This window comes from Ranitomeya imitator, chromosome 2, assembly GCF_032444005.1.
Source record: "Ranitomeya imitator isolate aRanImi1 chromosome 2, aRanImi1.pri, whole genome shotgun sequence".
NCBI lineage: Eukaryota > Metazoa > Chordata > Amphibia > Anura > Dendrobatidae > Ranitomeya > Ranitomeya imitator.
Genome location: NC_091283.1, coordinates 525,138,752 through 525,157,669, shown reverse-complemented (window position 1 = coordinate 525,157,669; position 18,918 = coordinate 525,138,752). Strand labels below are relative to the sequence as shown.

The 18,918-nt window shown below is 42.4% G+C and overlaps 1 protein-coding gene across 1 annotated transcript in view; it reads left to right on the top strand.

The window, feature by feature from the left end:
* Positions 1-8,499: 8,499 nt before the first annotated feature.
* The window catches only part of LOC138664835 (serine/threonine-protein kinase 17A-like), an 84,025-nt gene continuing 73,606 nt past the window's right edge, over positions 8,500-18,918 (top strand). The window contains exon 1 of the mRNA XM_069751825.1: positions 8,500-8,837. Coding sequence (XP_069607926.1) covers positions 8,740-8,837 — 98 coding nt within the window. The 5' untranslated portion in view covers positions 8,500-8,739. The remainder of the gene's footprint in view (positions 8,838-18,918) is intronic.

Genomic DNA, 18,918 nt, shown 5'->3' with positions numbered 1-18,918 from the left:
AATAAAGTTCTGGACTTTCTTCCCCGACCAGCGATCTCCCAGCAGGGGCCTGATCGCTGCTGCCTGTCACACTGGACGATATCGCTAGCGAGGACGCTGCAACGTCACGGATCGCTAGCGATATCGTCTAGTGTGACAGTACCTTTACCAATTGTCTCACCAACACACCCTCCATCACGTATCGGAGGAATAAAAACTTACGCGACCTATTAACCCATAGCCACTACAGGGGTCAGGAATCCAAGTGTACCTTTGGATCAAAGGGCCCAAGATGGGGCTTTTTCCCGTGTCGTGATTGTGCGGCATGTAAGAATTTGGATCGCTGTTTTACTTGCTTATCCAGTGACGGGTCTAAAGAATTTCAGATCACCCAACACATAACTTGCTCCACAGACCATGTGGTATACTATGCCACGTGTCCCTGTGGGCTCATCTACGTGGGCCTCACGTCACGCCAACTACGTGTGAGAGTCAGGGAGCACATCCGGGACATCAAAGCTGCATCGAACTCATCAGCTGATGACTTCTTGAAACCAGTACCGAGGCATTTCAAAGAAAAACATGACTGCAATAGTCAATTATTGAGGGTACGCGGCATTGACCGCGTTGTGATGGATGGACGAGGTGGAGACACGAAAAAACGGCTTGCCCAGTTGGAAGCACAATGGATTGTCCGTATTGATTGCATTCGCCCTAAGGGCCTCAATGAGGTCCTTAGTTTTGTCCCATTTTTATAGTTTTTTATAGTCTACGCTGGTTATTATCCCTATAAAAAACTTTTTATTTTTATGTTTAGTGTATGTGGGTTGTTTTTTAACAGTTTATTGTGTCTTCAGGTTATTCATTTATCTTTTTCTTTTTATTTGACAGACTGTATCCGTTATCTTCTGTTCTTTCATCTCCTTTGACACCAGGAGGCGGCAACAGATTCCTCCCACATCTGCCAGGAAGCCATGGATATTAATTTATTATTGCTTGTTTTATCACAGTGTATTTGCCTTATAGCGGATTTTAGCCCCTATCGTCCATATCAGGTCTATTCATTCTCCTTGGTACGGAGTTTCCACTTTTACTATAGTTAGGTGGCCTTATTGGACCCCCTCATTTATATAAGGATATATATATATTTCCTTATATGTTCACGCTCTATTGTGTATTAACATACATCTTTTTTGCACTTTATCGTGCACTTGTATATACATGTATTTATATAACATGTATTCATTCTTTCCCCAGGTTCCCTTCTGGCATCTGTCACCAGTCCTTCACTCACCCTCACTTCCTTTGCACTGTTACCCCCACTGGTCAGGTATGTGCACTTGTTCACTTTCGGCTTTCCTGTTTAAGATATCCGTATCTGCTGCCTCCGGTCTTCTTACCCGTACTGTGCGGTGTGCGCTTCTCCCAGCCGGCTTGTCCTGGTTGCCGTGGATACGCGTCCTTGAGCGTCGCACTTCTGACTCCTCCCACTGACGCGTCAGTGCGGGGCGCGGACGTGTGACGTCGGACGCCGACTCCTCGGCTTCCGGCCATTTGCTGTGCCTGGGACTAGCGCCGCTACTACCGCATATGTCGGAGATAAAAGGAGACCACCACCCCGCATTTCACTAGCGCCCCCCGAGGAAGCAGCACCTGCGAAACGCGCGTCGGGGCCTCCCCTTCCACACACAGCCACAGGTTGGTACTTTCGGTACATGCCCGTTGTCAGCCCTATGCAGGCCACTATTAGGCTCAAAACCTGTATACTGTATACCGACAATTGGATATTTTCCTTAGCGATTCTTGGTGTTCCCGCATTAACAATAATAGTGGTACTGTATTTCCCACCATATTAGGTTTGCACTTTGCACTTTATTGATACTTTTTCTACCACATTGGCTGCTATATAAGGCATATCTCACCTAGTATCTCCCTGTACCTACATTGTATTTGTGAGCATTTTTTATTACTAGTTCACTATCTTTTGTGTACCATTTGCCTGGTTAATTAATTATACTGTATCTGTATATATATCGCTCATATGCACTATGCATCACTTTATATTATGATATATTTTACTGATATACATATATGTACCTTTGTGGCATGGTATACATTTTATTTGCTCCTTTGATTTAATATCACGTCTGTGTGTGGCACTAGTGTCGCCTTCTTGTTTATGTTATTGCATCATCTTATCTTGGTTCTTATTCTGCATTGTTTATGTATTTTATATAGTTCTTCAATAAAACATATTGTTTTAGCTCAGATGTCCATTTTTCTTTTGGGTTTCTATTGTATTTATGATGGCGGAGCATTTATCTCTGGTGCCCTCTTTATAGGATTATTTATATATTATTAAGCTGTATCCCATGGACCATCATCACACCTATAAAAAACACATATGCAGCATCAATCCAGGGTGGAAGCTCAATCTGGTAAATACATGAGATGATGCAATCATAGAGGACACAATGTTCAGAAAGCAGATTTTACATAAACTAATTGTGTAAACCCCCCATATACCAAATGATGATATACAAGTGCTATATCTAATATATAAAGCTGAATGTGTGTGTGTATGTGTGTGTGTGTGTATGTATGTCCGGGATTGGCATCTGCACTGTCGCAGCTACAGCCACAAAATTTTGCACAGTCACACGTCTGGACCCCGAGAGCGTCATAGGCTATGTTGTGAGGCGAAATTTTAACCCCGCGCTTTCCAATTCACCAAACAATTTTGCCCCTATCTACATAATGGGGAAAAAAAGTGAAAGGAAAAGTGTTGGAGGCAAATTGACAGCTGCCAGATGTGAACAAGGGGGACTTAAAGAATGAGAGTGATGGCGCCAAAGAGTATATACCGTACAGTTGCTAAGGTGGGGCCCCGACATGGGATACTCACCACACACGGGGATATGAACACACACACAAAATGTGCTTGAACACATATCACCCTCAGCACACATTTCACCCCACATACACCAACCTTGTCACATAAAAGTCGAAACACAAAAGTCGCCGCTCAAAACTCGCCACGCGCAAAACTCGCCACATGCAAAAACTAGGCTCACGCAAAACTCGCCACAAGTGCAAAACTCACCTCATGGAAAACTCGCCACACGCAAAACTTGCACACGCGGAAAAATGGCCACATGCACAAAAGTTGCAACACATGCAAAAGTTGCCTCACACAAAACTTGCACATACTCAAAAGGTACTACACATAAAACTCGCCACACGCAACACTTGGCATGCGCAAAACTTGCTGCACACAACTTGCTACACTAACCTGTAACATGCAACTCGACACACAAAAAGTTGCTACACGCATGTTGCCACACAAAACTCATCTCACAAAAGTCGCTACATGCATGTCGCCACACGCAACTCAACACACACAACTTGACAAGCGAAACTCGCCCTAAAACACACACAAGTCTGGTATTATCCTTCAAAAATAAAAATCTGATTAATAAGCAGACAAACTACAAGAGCAACCAATATACTATATAGGAAATACGGCAGCTGTCAGTCACATGACCTGTCTATTATGTGTATGTGTGAGCTAATATATACTGCCAGGGGGAGGGCTTCCTGTTGGCTGGGGATTTATCAGGCTGCCAATTTAGCTTACAAATACTGAGGTAAAAATACTGACCAAATAACGTGTCTAATACAGGAGGAGATGACACACAGGTATATACTATATACAGGGGAGATGACATACAGATATATACTATATACAGGAGGAGATGACATACAGGTATATACTACATACAGGGGAGATGACATACAGGTATATACTATAGACAGGAGCAGATGACCTACAGGTATATACTATATACAGAAGGAGATGACACACAGGTATATACTATATACAGGAGCAGATGACCTACAGGTATATACTATATAAGGGAGGAGATGACACACAGGTATATACTATAAACAGGAGCAGATGACCTACAGGTATATACTATATACATGAGGAGATGACACACAGGCATATACTATATACAGGAGCAGATGACCTACAGGTATATACTATATACAGGAGGAGATGACATACAGGTATATGCTATATAGAAGATGACATACAGGTATATACTATATACAGGAGGAGATGACATACAGGTATATGCTATATAGAAGATGACATACAGGTATATACTATATACAGGAGGAGATGACATACAGGTATATACTATATATAGAAGGAGAAGACATACAGGTATATACTATATATAGGAGGAGATGACATACAGGTATATACTATATACAGGGGAGATGACACACAGCAGGTATATACTATATACAGGGGAGATGACAAACAGGTATATACTATATACAGGAGATGACATATAGGTGTATACTATATATAAGGGAGATGACAAACATGTATATACTGAGGTGAAAATGAGAGGTGTGAGGTGAAAATGAAAAGGTGTGATTGCAAAATGAAAGGAGTGAGGGAAAATAGTGGAGTGATCGGAAAATGACAGATGTGAGGTCGAAATGACAAGTGTTAGGGGGGAATGAGAGGAGTGAGGGAGAAAATAAGAGGTGTGAGGGAGAAAATGAGAGATGTGAGGGGGAAAATGAAAGATGTGATTGGGAAAATGAGAGGCATGATGGGAAAATAAGAGAAGTGAGGTGCTATAACTAACCACAGATATTTACTATGCTCAGGCAACGCCGGGCTCTTCAGCTAGTACAATATATATACAAGGAAGGCTTTGCAGGTGTTTTTTGTGAATTATTCTAATTTACTGAGATAATGACTTATGGGTTTTCATTGGCTGTAAGCCATAATCATCAACATTAACAGAAATAAACACTTGAAATAGATCACTCTGTTTGTAATGACTCTATATAATATATGAGTTTCACTTTTTGTATTGAAGAACTGAAATAAAGTACCTTTTTGATGATATTCTAATTTTGTGAAAAGCACCTGTGTATAACATACAGGTAGATGAGGCATTGATACGGGGCCATGGAGATAGCCCAGTACTAGTGACACCATCCTTCCATCACGTGGGTCGTGTGAATCTGTGTAAAGTTGTATTTATAAGTAAGTGAATGGAGAAGCAGACTGAGGACCACAAATCCCTGGCGCAGGCGTGTACTACGGAGGACAGAGAATGAACTTCAATCAAATATTGCAGCCAGCATGCAGCCAGCGGGTAAGGAAAGGGTGAATCAAACATCTGAAAACTCCGCCCATATGACCGAAAACCGGTCCCGCCAAATTCAGGTGACAGGTTCCCTTTAAAATGGCAAAGGGCTTGTAAAATCAGCAACTTATCAATTTACCATTATTAAAAATCCTCTCGGTTCTTAAGAATGGAGGGACTTTAATATGATCGTGTACAGTTTGTTACCAAGTTGACAGGCCACCCTGTAGTTTGAGAGTTACCTAGGCAAGGAGCAGGTGATGCCTTTGCGTAGCAGTCTGAGCAAGCGTTCAGTTCGGACCAGTAGAGCGACCGTGCCGTTGGCCCGAACTGTAAATCGTCAGGAGAACACCGTTTTTTTACAACCAGGAAGCCAGGACACATGGGAACTGTGTGCTAGGGATGATTAATCATGAGAAAACCCCATTAACGAGATAACATTTTTTATTAGGCTTGTTTTTAACACATCAACACATTCCGTAGCATCTTGTAGACACTGTCTCCATTGGGGCTCTCAAGCTACATTATCTATCAGTTTGTCTTTGGATTGTGGGAAGAAACTGGAGTATATGAAGGAAAAACGGCATACACGGGGAGAACATACAAACGCCATGCAGATGTTGTGTTTGGTCAAGTTTGAACCCAGGTCCCCAGCGCTGCAAACAATGTCGGACCGAGGTGCCAAGGGCATGTGTTCTGCTACATGCAAATATTTCATTACCCTCATTCACAAATTACCCATGCTTCTATATAATTATAATCTATATAATTATAGCCTATATAATAATAAACTAGGTACTTTGTCAAATAAATGATGAGATGCTGCTTATGTCTGTACATGATGAATCAAGTGTGGGGTGCCAAATAGTGCTCATATAGTGGGTGGAGGTCCACTTGTGAACACGGGCCCAACAGGTAGTTCCTCAATGGACCAGCACAAGTCTGAGTGCAAAGTAACTACAGTCATGGCCAAAAGTTTTGAGAATGAGACTAATATTAATTTTTCAAAGTCTACTGCTTCATTTTTTCTAATGGCAATTTGCATATACTCCTGAATGTGAGAGTGATCAGCTTAACAGCAATTACTGTACTTGCAAAGTCAATATTTGCCCAGAAAATGAACTTTAACCCCCAAAACACATTTCAACATCATTGCAGTCCTGTCTTAAAAGGAGCAGCTAACATCGTTTTAGTGATTGACCCAATAACACAGGTGTGGGTGTTGATGAGGACAGGGCTGGCGATCAATCAGTCATGATTAAGTAAGAATGACATCACTGGACACTTTAAAAGGAGGCTGGTGCTTGGTATCATTGTTTCTCTTCAGTTAACCATGGTTATCTCTAAAGAAACACGTGCAGCCATCATTGCACTGCACAAAAATGGCCTAACAGGGAAGAGTATCACAGCTACAAAGATTGCACCTCAGTCAACAATCTATCGCATCATCAAGAACTTCAAGGAGAGAGCTTCCATTGTTGTCAAAAAGGCTCCAGGGCGCCCAAGAAATACCAGCAAGCGCCAGGACCGTATCTTAAAACTGTTTCAGCTGTGGGATCGGACTACCAGCAGTGCCGAGCTTGCTCAGGAATGGCAGCAGGCTGGTGTGAGTGCTTCTGCATGCACTGTGAGGTGGAGACTCTTTGAGCAAGGCCTGGTTTCAAGGAGGGCAGCAAAGAAGCAACTTCTCTCCAGAAAAAACATCAGGGACCGACAGATATTCTGCAAAAGGTACAGGGAGTGGACTGCTGAGGACTGGGGCAAAGTCATTTTCTCTGATGAATCCCCTTTTCGATTGTTTGGGACATCTGGAAAACAGCTTATTTGGAGAAGAAGAGGTGAGCGCTACCACCAGTCTTGTCTCATGCCAACTGTAAAGCATCCTGAAACCATTCATGTGTGGGGTTGCTTCTCAGCCAAGAGAATCGGCTCACTCACAGTCTTGCCTAAAAACACAGCCATGAATAAAGAATGGTACCAGAATGTCCTCCAAGAGCAACTTTTCCCAACCGTCCAAGAGCAGTTTGGCACCCAACAATGCCTTTTCCAGCATGATGGAGCACCTTGCCATAAAGCAAAGGTGATAACTAAATGGCTCATGGAACAAAACATAGAGATTTTGGGTCCATGGCCTGGAAACTCCCCAGATCTTAATCCCATTGAGAACTTGTGGTCAATCATCAAGAGACGGGTGGACAAACAAAAACCAACAAATTCTGGCAAAATGCAAGCATTGACTATGCAAGAATGGACTGCTATCAGTCAGGATTTGGTCCAGAAGTTGATTGAGAGCATGCCAGGGAGAATTGCAGGGGTCTTGAAGAAGAAGGGTCAACACTGCAAATATTGACTTGCTGCATTAACTCATTCTAACTGTCAATATAACCTATTGGTACTCATAATATGATTGCAATTATATTTCTGTATGTGATATAAACATCAGACAAACACTAATAAAAACCAGAGGGCAGCAGATCATGTGAAAATATAATTTTGGTGTCATTCTCAAAACTTCTGGCCATGACTGTATACTAACTCAGTGTTGCCTATTAGTAGTGATGGCATAGTTGATGGAAATTGCATATCCACCTCATCTGTGTCCTACTGCAGGAACCCCCAATATCTTAAGAAAAAAAGGGGCCGCAGTTAGTTTTTCGTTTCTATTCACGTCACGTGAGCTGAGTAAGGCTTGGAAGTGATGAAGATCCTATGGATTAGAAGGCCGACCATAGTGTTATGACATAGAATAGCCTAGGATTTATTGCCACTGTCTACTTCTCCGGTAATCTTCGGTTAGGAATGGATAGTTGAAGATAAGCAGCACCAAGGGGTATCTGGAAAACGATGGCCACCTCCTAGTATTAAATATATGTGTGTATATATATGTATATATATACACACACACACACACATTTACACACATCCTACATGTTTATGGATTGGGGAAGACAGCATACTCTTTCAATGACAAGCTAGATATAAAATGGCTATCTTTGGTGAATAAGGTGCATCTTTCCAATAAAAAAGCATTATATATGTCATTTAAAAGAAATATAAGGGAAACAATCATCATCTGAACATCTTAATTAGATCTTAATCAGATCGGGGAAATGAAATGGAATCTTGTAAGAAATCTTGTATGAAATCTTCACACATATGCAAGCATTTTTTACATAAATGATATTTGTTGCTATTTTAATTGACGACATTATTTATCTGAAACAGGAATTTGTCATTATGTTTCTAAAAGCCGCCACTGGGGGCGCTGTGCGCAGCCGTCCGCTGTGATTGGCTGCGGCGCAGGCAGCCGTGACTGGGGCTCCGCACACACCGCACGTTCACCATAGAGCGCAGGCAGCTGTGGAGGAGTGTGCAGTGTGAGCTCAGCTCCGGAGGCTTCTCACACCGTGCACGGCGCCAGCATCATGTCCCCGGCTTTCCCTACCGGCAGGCTGCAGTGAAGGCTCTGTGGGCGCAGCCTCTGTATCCACTCTCTGCCCCTGCATTGGACTGTGTGTGTAGAGTTCGGGGTTTCTGACTTGTCCCGCTTCATTTCTGACTATTTGGCACAATTGCACTTGAGATGATGGATAAAAGCAGCCTGGTCACTCACACTCAGACTGTCCTGAGGACTGACCCCTTCACTGACCACTATAGTGTGGTGGGCAAGGAGCTGGGCAGGTGAGTTGTCAGATGTTATTTTTATTATGTTCATATTTGCGTTTATTTGATACTTGCTAGCAGTTGTGGAACTACAGGTACCAGCATTTACCCACTAATTGCCAGGTTATATGTGCATTAGATTTCAATCTAATGCCTATGGGGTCCCCAATGTTTGCCATAATCCAAGTCTTATTGCCAGGAGTTATTGGCCACTATTGAGGATGAGGATGCTTTTGGCATTGAGGATGGTAACTGTCAGTCAAACGATCACTCACTTTATTTGGGAATACATTAGCAGGCAAGCAGATCAGATTTTATCAGTTATCATCCATTGAATGTGTAATTCTTCCATAATTCTTCCATCTCACACTTTGCACTGATGAGGGGCAATACCCCGTAACAGTGACTTCAAATTGAGATTCTGGGTTTGGCTTTTAGCCTAAGTCATGTGACAAGGCTCGTTAAAGGGACAACATTGACATTTACGATTGCTACTTCCAACAGGTGACACTAGAGTTCTAGTCCTCTTCCTCTCTGAACAGACAATTTGCATCATTCTTCCATATGGATATTGACCAATGGTGCAAGTTTCTTATTTTGCATGGTGCCAATTTTTAGTGCAGAATGAGTACTGATTTTTTGTGGATTTTCTGCATAGACCTCAATGGGGAAGTCAGAATCTTCTCAAATATTAGTGTTGTGGATTTTTGACAGATTACCTGCGAATCAACCAATAAAAACTGGAAATCAAACACTATATTCTCTTTTCTAATCCTGTGGTGCTCTTGTGGCCAGGATTCCCTGGTCCCTCACTGGTCTGTATTTACCAGCCTCCCCTCCTTGTTAGGTGAGGACCATGGAAGAAATTGGACTCGTAGTGAATCAGGGAAGAAACTGGTAGGGGACCATGGAAGAGACTGGTTGGGGTCCATGGAAGAGACTGGCTGGGGACCATGGAAGAGACTGGTTAGGGTCCATGGAAGAGCCTGGCGGGGCACCATGGAAGAGACTGGCTAGGGACCATGGAAGAGACTGGCTAGGGATCATGGAAGAGATTGGCTTGGGACCATGGAAGAGACTGGTCGGGGTTCATGGAAGAGACTGGTGGGGGGGTTTATGGAAGAGACTGGTTGGGGTATATGGAAGAGACTGGCTCTACACCATGAAAGAATTGGCTTTGGACCATGGAAAAGACTGGCTAGGGACCATGGAAGAGATTGGTCAAGCACCATGGAAGAGACTGGCTGGGGACTATGGAAGAGACTGGCTGGAGAGCATGGAAGAGCCTAGCTGGAGTCCATGGAAGAGACTGGCTAGGGGCCATGGAAGAGACTGATCGGGGTTCATTTAAGAGACTGACTAGTGACCATGGAAGAGACTATCAGTGGAAAAGGGGAAGAGACTAGCGGGGTCGAGTAAAGAGACTGGTGGTGGATAAGGAAGTATCTGACTGGAGACTAGGGAAGACAACTGGAGGCCATGGAAGCATTATCATGGGAGTGCCATGGGTTTTTTGTGAGTACAGTGGTTTTTTTTTATAGCCTTCTGCAAGAAAATCGTAAACAAAATTTTCATAATTTGCTTCAGATTGTTCGAGGTAAATCTCTCTGTTGAAATATTCTGCTGAAAATCCTTTGTGAACCTATCCTAAACCTATCCTAAAACATGATACACTACACCCAGTAAAGTCTCTTCAGTGTCCAAGAATTATGGAATGGATCCTATTGGGTCCAATGATGATTTGATAGTTATTCATGTAATATGTTTACATTGAATCCAATCTTACCAGATTAATGTTACCATTTTGCACAACAAATTAAAAAAATGGGTATTCAGATCAGATAAAATATATTTCTGGCATATTTTCTGGAAAAGTCTAATATGTTGCCACTTCTGTAACGCCAACAGACCTAATATAGACAGAGCCATAGTTTGCACTCTCCTCATTCTCTTCCCAAAAAAAATTGCTGCAATGACCAATGTCCGCTGATAAGTGGTGGTCCTCCACCAATGCCATGAATATAAAATTACTCCTCTAAGGAGGACATATCCGAGTGTAAAAGTAGATTTTCAAGACTTAGTCTACCACTCATTCAAAGGTGTTTCGGTATCATTTGGGGTCTCCTATCGGAAAGACTTCTATGGTCAAAAATATTCTAGATTTTGCAAATTCTTTGAAAAGTTTTCCCTGCAGATCATCACTACTGAGTAGTAGTACAGTGAGTTTGGTAATTAGTTCACTAATAATCTACAGACTATAATTCTATTAAATATTGGTGATCTTAGCTTATAGTCCCCACACAAGCATAGTACACGCTCAGTCATCCATGTGACTTACTCTGCATGACTTGTTTGAAAGGTATGGAATACCCTCTCTGAATTTGTCCCAACACATCATTAGTAATCATTATAAGGTGTTGACTTAAGTACTCTGCCCAATTATTCCCTGTGTTCAAATGGGTTAAGATAATAGTGCCACTCTCTTCCCATGCATTCTTTTACAATTGTGGATAAAACAGATGTATATTCGGGATGCCTGCGAGTGTACAGATGCCTGTAGTAATACTATTGTAACCTAGAATATCAGTAAAGGATCCCATACACAGAAGACTAACGACGGCCAAACCCACCGATATCGGTAGGGGGTCTCCCGACTCTCCCCCCTACAAATGATGTTGGGGAAGCTAAGAATTCTTACTATCTGATTTTGGACTATCCATTATTTTGTTCTTGGTAAGACAAGGAGGAATCTGGCCGCGGCTCTCTCAGAAGTGCTTCTGGACATGGAGAAGTTGGTAGAGATGGCTGACGGCCAATCAGCCGAACCATCGTGCAGCCGACAGCTTTTATTGTGTATAGGAGGCTTAAGACTTGCGTCTGCAAACGTATTCATTTTCTAACACATCCAACTCCATTATAGTGTTGACTGTGGGTAATTTTTTAAAGTGTTTATTTTTACGTTTTTGATTGTTTTAAAGGAACACTCCAGACAAAAGTGATCCCGGTGTTATGCCTATTGCATAGCAAGGGTATTTCTTTAGAAATCTTAGAGCCCCCGTATCCTGTTCCATCCCCTCAGGTCCTTTCAAGGATGGACTCTCGAAATTTGGGCAACCAATGGAAACCCTAATAAAAGTAAGCTAGCTGATGCTAATGCTGTTAGTGACCCATGAAAGGATATTAAGCTGGCCATATACAGATCACTGTCCTCCAAATGACTCTTTATCCGATCATTCCACCAACACCCATCTCAGCCGATTCTCCCATATGATATCTGTGGGTTCTTTCAATATTAGTCCAATATGTCTAGCTGTCTCCTTCAACTCTTTGGAAGAAAAATAGCATAATGATGGCTGCCCAGTTCATAGATTAATGATCTCTAAAGGTGTCCTGTAGCATCTCACACCAAGACATGAGCAGATGTAAGTCCTGTAAGTTGGGACTTTCATAGTTTGGACTTGTTTTTTTCCAGAACATCCCACAGATGCTTGATTGGATTATGATCTGGAGAATTTTCTAGGCCAAGTAAACTCCTTGAACTCTTTGTCATCTTCATCAAATCATTCCTAAACAATTTATATTACCCCGAAGCCACTGCTTGTTGTGTAATAATGTATAGATACATAAGGTGTTTTGTGTCAACATCCAAATCCAGATTGACATAACCCAAGGTTTCCCAACAGAACATTGCTTAGAGCATAGGTGCATTTTTTTTTTCTTCTAAGGTCCAGTTCTGAAGCTCATGTGCCCATTGAAGGCACATTTGGCGATGGAGGTGGCATTTGGTGTTGTGTGGCTACACAGCAAGGAACAAAGGTCTTTCTTTCTATTATTAAGTTACATTTTTAAACAAAAAATCAAATTACTGTCCATCCATGTAATAACATACAGGATTCAGGTCAGCCATCATGAGAACCGCTGATTCTCCACTGTAGGTCATAGGTGATATTCCAAGCAGGGAATTCCATTGATAATGTTCATATGTTCTATTAGGGTGCATGGAATGAAATTGTCACATTGAGACAAATGTCACACTTAAGACAATATTGCAAGATCTTTAGGGAAACTGAAAAGAAACTTGACCTCTAGACCAAAGCATTGATCCTTATTGTACCTGGATCTGATCTATAAAGCCATAAGTGTATTATTAACATGGCTTAGTTGTGGGCTGAGACGGTGTTAATAGTATTTATAGTATCTCACTAAAGGTACTGTCACACTAGACGATATCGCTAGCGATCCGTGACGTTGCAGCGTCCTCGCTAGCGATATCGTCCAGTGTGACAGGCAGCAGCGATCAGGCCCCTGCTGGGAGATCGCTGGTCGGGGAAGAAAGTCCAGAACTTTATTTCGTCGCTGGACTCCCCGTAGACATCGCTGAATCGGTGTGTGTGACACCGATTCAGCGATGTCTTTGCTGGTAACCAGGGTAAACATCGGGTAACTAAGCGCAGGGCCGCGCTTAGTAACCCGATGTTTACCCTGGTTACCATCCTAAAAGTAAAAAAACAAACAGTACATACTTACCTACAGCCGTCTGTCCTCCAGCGCTGTGCTCTGCTCTCCTCCTGCTCTGGCTGTGAGCGTCGGTCAGCCGGAAAGCAGAGCGGTGATGTCACCGCTCTGCTTTCTGGCTGCCTGGAGCTCACAGCCAGACCAGAGAAGCAGAGCGCCGAGGACAGACAGCGGTAGGTAAGTATGTAGCGTTTGTTTTTTTACTTTTTAGGATGGTAACCAGGGTAAACATCGGGTTACTAAGCGCGGCCCTGCGCTTAGTTACCCGATGTTTACCCTGGTTACCGGGGACCTCGGGATCGTTGGTCGCTGGAGAGCTGTCTGTGTGACAGCTCTCCAGCGACCAAACAGCGACGCTGCAGCGATCCGGATCGTTGTCGGTATCGCTGCAGCGTCGCTATGTGTGACGGTACCTTAAGGGATAGATGTTAATGTCTGTGCTCTTTGCCATCAACAACCCTTTTAACATTTGTGCTACTGATCAGTGGTGCATAACCAGGTCACTCCAAGAACTCTGAAAAGCAGAGATAAGAGACAATGGGTTAATTGCTCCCATCATGGGCAATTGACACCACAGTGTTATTCCCAATGTAGACTGTTACTTTCAGAGTAACACCAACCTTACAAATTCATTCTTTAGCTTCAGTTACAGAACTTAGGGGAATTAATTGTCTTCAATCCAGGCCCTGACCACACACGATGTCTTAAGGTACCTTCACACATAACGATTTCGTTAACGATATCGTTGCAACATCATGCTTTTTGTGACGTAGCAACGATCCCGCTAACGATCTCATTGTGTGATGGCAACCAACGATCAGGCCCCTGCTGGGAGATCGTTGGTCGTTGGGGAATGATCAGGACCTTTTTTTGGTCGCTGATCACCCGCTGTCATCGCTGGATCGGCGTGTGTGACGCCGATCCAGCGATGTGTTCACTTGTAACCAGGGTAAATATCGGGTTACTAAGCGCAGGGCCGCGCTTAGTAACCCGATATTTACCCTGGTTACCATTGTAAAAGTTTTAAAAAAAAACAGTACATCCTCACATTCCGATGTCTGTCACGTCCCCCGCCGTCGGCTTCCCTGCACTGACTGTCAGCGCCGGCCGTAAAGCAGAGCACAGTGGTGACGTCACCGCTGTGCTCAGCTTTATGGCCGGCGCTGACACAGTCAGTGCGGGAAGCTCACGGCAGGGGACGTGACAGACATCGGAATGTGAGTATGTAGTGTTTTTTTTAAAACTTTTACAATGGTAACCAGGGTAAATATCGGGTTACTAAGCGCGACCCTGCACTTAGTAACCCGATGTTTACCCTGGTTACCCAGGGACTTTGGCATCGTTGAAGACAGTTTCAAAGATGCCGAAGTTGTTTCCGTGATCGTTGGTCGCTGGAGAGAGCTGTCTGTGTGACAGCTCCCCAGCGACCACACAACGACTTACCAACGATCACGGCCAGGTCGTATCGCTGGTCGTGATCATTGGTAAGTCGTTTAGTGTAACGGTACCTTTAAGTCACCACACTTAGGCTGCCGTCACACTAGCAGTATTTGGTCAGTATTTTACATCAGTATTTGTAGCCAAAACCAGGAGTGGAACAATTAGAGGAAAAGTATAATAGAAACATATGCACCACTTCTGCATTTATCACCCACTCCTGGTTTTGGCTTACAAATACTGATGTAAAATACTGACCAAATACTGCTAGTGTGACGGCAGCCTAACAAGGAGACATGGTTAATAAATATTCATTGAGTCATTGTTCATTAGTATTGGAAATCTATGGCATGTTAACCATATAGTATGGAGGAAAAAACCTTGTCCTTCAGCTTATAGGATTTGTTAATTTTAACTTAGGCTAAAGGTACCGTCACATTAAGCGACGCTGCAGCGATATAGACAACGAGCCGATCGCTGCAGCGTCGCTGTTTTGGTCCCTATAGAGACGTCAAACACGGCAACACCAGAATGATGCAGGAGCGATCCAGTGACGTAACGGCGACTCACTTATCGTTCTCACTGGTTGTTCGCTCCATGTAAAACCATTGCAGGCATCGTTGCTTTTGCTGTCAAACATGACGAATCATGCCGACCTGACGACCAAATAAAGTTCCGGACTTCTAGCTCCGACCAGCGATGTCACAGCGGGATCCTGGTCGCTGCTGCGTGTCAAACACAACGAGATCGCTATCCAGGACGCTGCAACGTCACGGATCGTTGTCGTTCTCGTTGTAAAGTTGCTCAGTGTGAAGGTACCTTTAGAGGTAAAGTGATTTTATCATTTCTTTATTCTGGAGCACACCACTCCCCGGCCTCAAGGCATCCTTGATAGGGGCGGTGCGTTCCTGAAGACTGACCGTTCAGACCAGTGGCATGTGTCACTAATCTGAACTGTGCAATGTCTGATGACTCTAGAAAAGGCAGCATCATAGGTAAATACATTGGCATGGGCAGGAATTATATTAAAGTATTATTAAGTATTAAAAAGTCCCATAAATTTGGGAAAGAATAAACTCCATGGTAAAGGTCATTAAAAACCCCTCACTTAAACAAAACACCTCCAAAATATAAATGCAAAATATGGAGACACCCAAATATAAACTAAAATAATGTACAATCAAAAGGCAATGAAGAAAAAAATAGAATAGTACCATCTGATAAGATACAGTGTAAATAAAACAATATGAATTATGATAAACCAGTAGTAAAGAGTGTGGCTGTATGCAGCAAATTATATATAAATATTAAGCAAAGATAAAGATTAAATTTAGAATATGAACCCATAATAGGAACTGCCAAAGGAATTTTGGTGGAAAAATAAACGATATAGTATAGTGTTTTAAAGCACTTTGATACAGGAAAGAAATATATATTGGTACCGTGGTACACGGTACCAATATATATTTCTTTCCTGTATCAAAATGGAGGATACCAGAATGTACCGCATCCTTAGTTTTAGTCTTTGCCTGATGAAGAGACCTGTGTAGTCTCGAAAGCTTGCAATTTGTTACCATCTTTTCAGTTAGCCATTAAAAGGTATCAACCACTGAGGACTCTCAATTCTAAATATTTTTTTAAAGCACTTTGTAATTTTAACAATTTGAAGGAAATCTGTCACCAGGTTTTTACTATGCAATGTGATGGCAGCATGAAGTAGGGACAGAGATCCTGATTCTAGTGATGTATTACTTGTCGCTCTGCATACTGTCATCACTGTTTTCTCTGCTACAGATCTAGCAGTGCTCAGAATGCTGAACCCTTTATAACTCCCCCCACACCCCTGATTGGCAGATTTATGTGTACACTGTACAATGACAGAAAGCTGCTAATCTGTAGGGGGTGTAGTTACACAGATCAGTTGATTATAAGGCAGAGAGACCTCTTGTCCCGTAGTGTTGTCCTGTTGTTGTATTCTCCTGCTGATAAAACACTGATTTTACTAAAACACATAGCCTAATAAGTGACACATCTCCTGGATCAGGGTATCTGTCTCTACATCATGCTGCTTTCCGATTACATAACAAAACCTGCTGACAGATTCCCTTTAAGAAGTTGAGACAAAACCTTTACGTCTGATTTTTACTTCCATTGTGATATATTTTAGTTTCACCTTGAAGTTTGCAAATGTGAAAGGATTCCATGGACCAGAGGGAAATTCCAGGTCACCTCCTGAGTGGGTTTGGAAATGGCATGCCAAATTCACATTTAACCATGGCGGATTAAGCGTTCATTGTTCACAGCTGAAAATATATTTGAATGTGTTTTAGCAATGATTTGGTGTCTGGATGATACACGGGGCTCTTGAAGGAACTAGAAGTTCTCTACACTTTATGGCTCAAGTTGTGTAAAGCTGAGCTGTGGCCTGTAGCAATATACCTTGAGCAGGTAGTTGGAGGTTGTTCATCTAAGGTCAAGGGTTTGCAAGACATAAATCCTGTGGTGATGAGTTAATGGAAAAAAAACACTTCGAGCAAGAGGTAGACTTCTTACAATTACTTAAAAGATTTCCACCTGTTTAGTAATAACTCAGCATGTCCTGTAAGAGAGGAAGTTCCTCGTGAAATTGCTTACTAATTGAAAAGACATGTAATAAAGCCTCTCTTGGCTCTCATTTGTCAAAGGTAGATCCGTTGTGAATTTTTCAGCAAATCCAAGGCTGAAATCGGCTCCGAATTCTACCACTGATTGTCTAGTGTATCCACACACATGCCCTCACATTTATTTGCAGAAATGATACATTACTTCCATATCTACAGTGTATTCCTTATGTTCAGATTTTTGTTTAATGGAACCCCTTTTTCTTTTTTAACAAACACTATCAGGATTTACCGTAATATGCACATAGCCAACAGATGGAGGTTTCCAAGAACTCTTATAAAGCCAAAAGACTGTCGCCCATCTTTGAAGGATGTTCAAACCTTTACTGCTTGTGATAATTCGTTAGTTGGAAAGTTACAGATTGGCATACTTTACACCATGGATTCAGATTATTTAACCAGGGTACTATTTACATGTAGGTTGCATTTTTTTCCCAGAAGAGTTGCCTCCATCTTCTTTTGCTTCCTCTCTCTCCCGATAAAGAAAAAAAACGAATTGGCTGCTTGACCCAAAAAAAGTGTCCATATATCCTTGGCTGTTATTCCTGACCTCTATACACATGCCGACTCCTCTGTGCCACATAGCATGTGTTTTCTATGTAAGGAGCGTGGTGAGCTGCTGCCTGGCACCTCTTGCCTACCTCCCAGTGAATTAAAAGAATCTGTTGTACTTTACCATTCTCGATCCTTCTCTCCCTTGACATCATCTTTCTGGCTGGAATTTAAAGGCCCCCATATATCTGGTCCTGACGTGAACTGAAATTTTGTCTGACTTTCATATGTGTGTTTACACCTTACGAACAGCACTAAACGACCATCAATCACATACTTCAACAGTAGTTTAATAGCCGGTTTACACAGGCAGACCGCTCTTCACACTGATTCATCTGTAATAGATTGGTTGCTGTTCATAGGCTGTCATTGGCCTCGGCAGCACAGGTCTTGTTTACACAGGACAATGTGCTGCCGAGAATGATCATTTGTGCTAGCCAAAATATCATTTCACCTCACCTGATGGACAAGTGTTTTGCGCTTTTATAGGGTGATCAGCAGTGTTTAGACAGCACAATTATCATGATTATCATTCACGATAATCACATGGTATAAATGGATCTGGAGTATGGGGACCTCTACTGTTTAGGAATAAAAATAATTGATTTGCAGCTCAATAAGAGTATATTCTCTATCCAGTGCTACGATGCAAGTGTTATATAAGTGACTGGGATTAAATGGGTTATATCAGTTATTGTCTTCACTTGAGCTTGATGTCGGTGATGATAGATCTGGATGAGATACGTAAATTCTGGGGAGGTTTTGTCCGGTGACGATGATGTTATGTAAAAAAAAAAGTCAGAAGGAGACTTCCTCTTTCGTGTGGTTTTGCTGGAGCCACATTGAATATATTGCCACACAATGAGAAAATGTGACTGTCCGTCTGGGAATATTAGTGCAGGGTCCGAGTGCGGTCAGGTGTTCTGATACTAAAG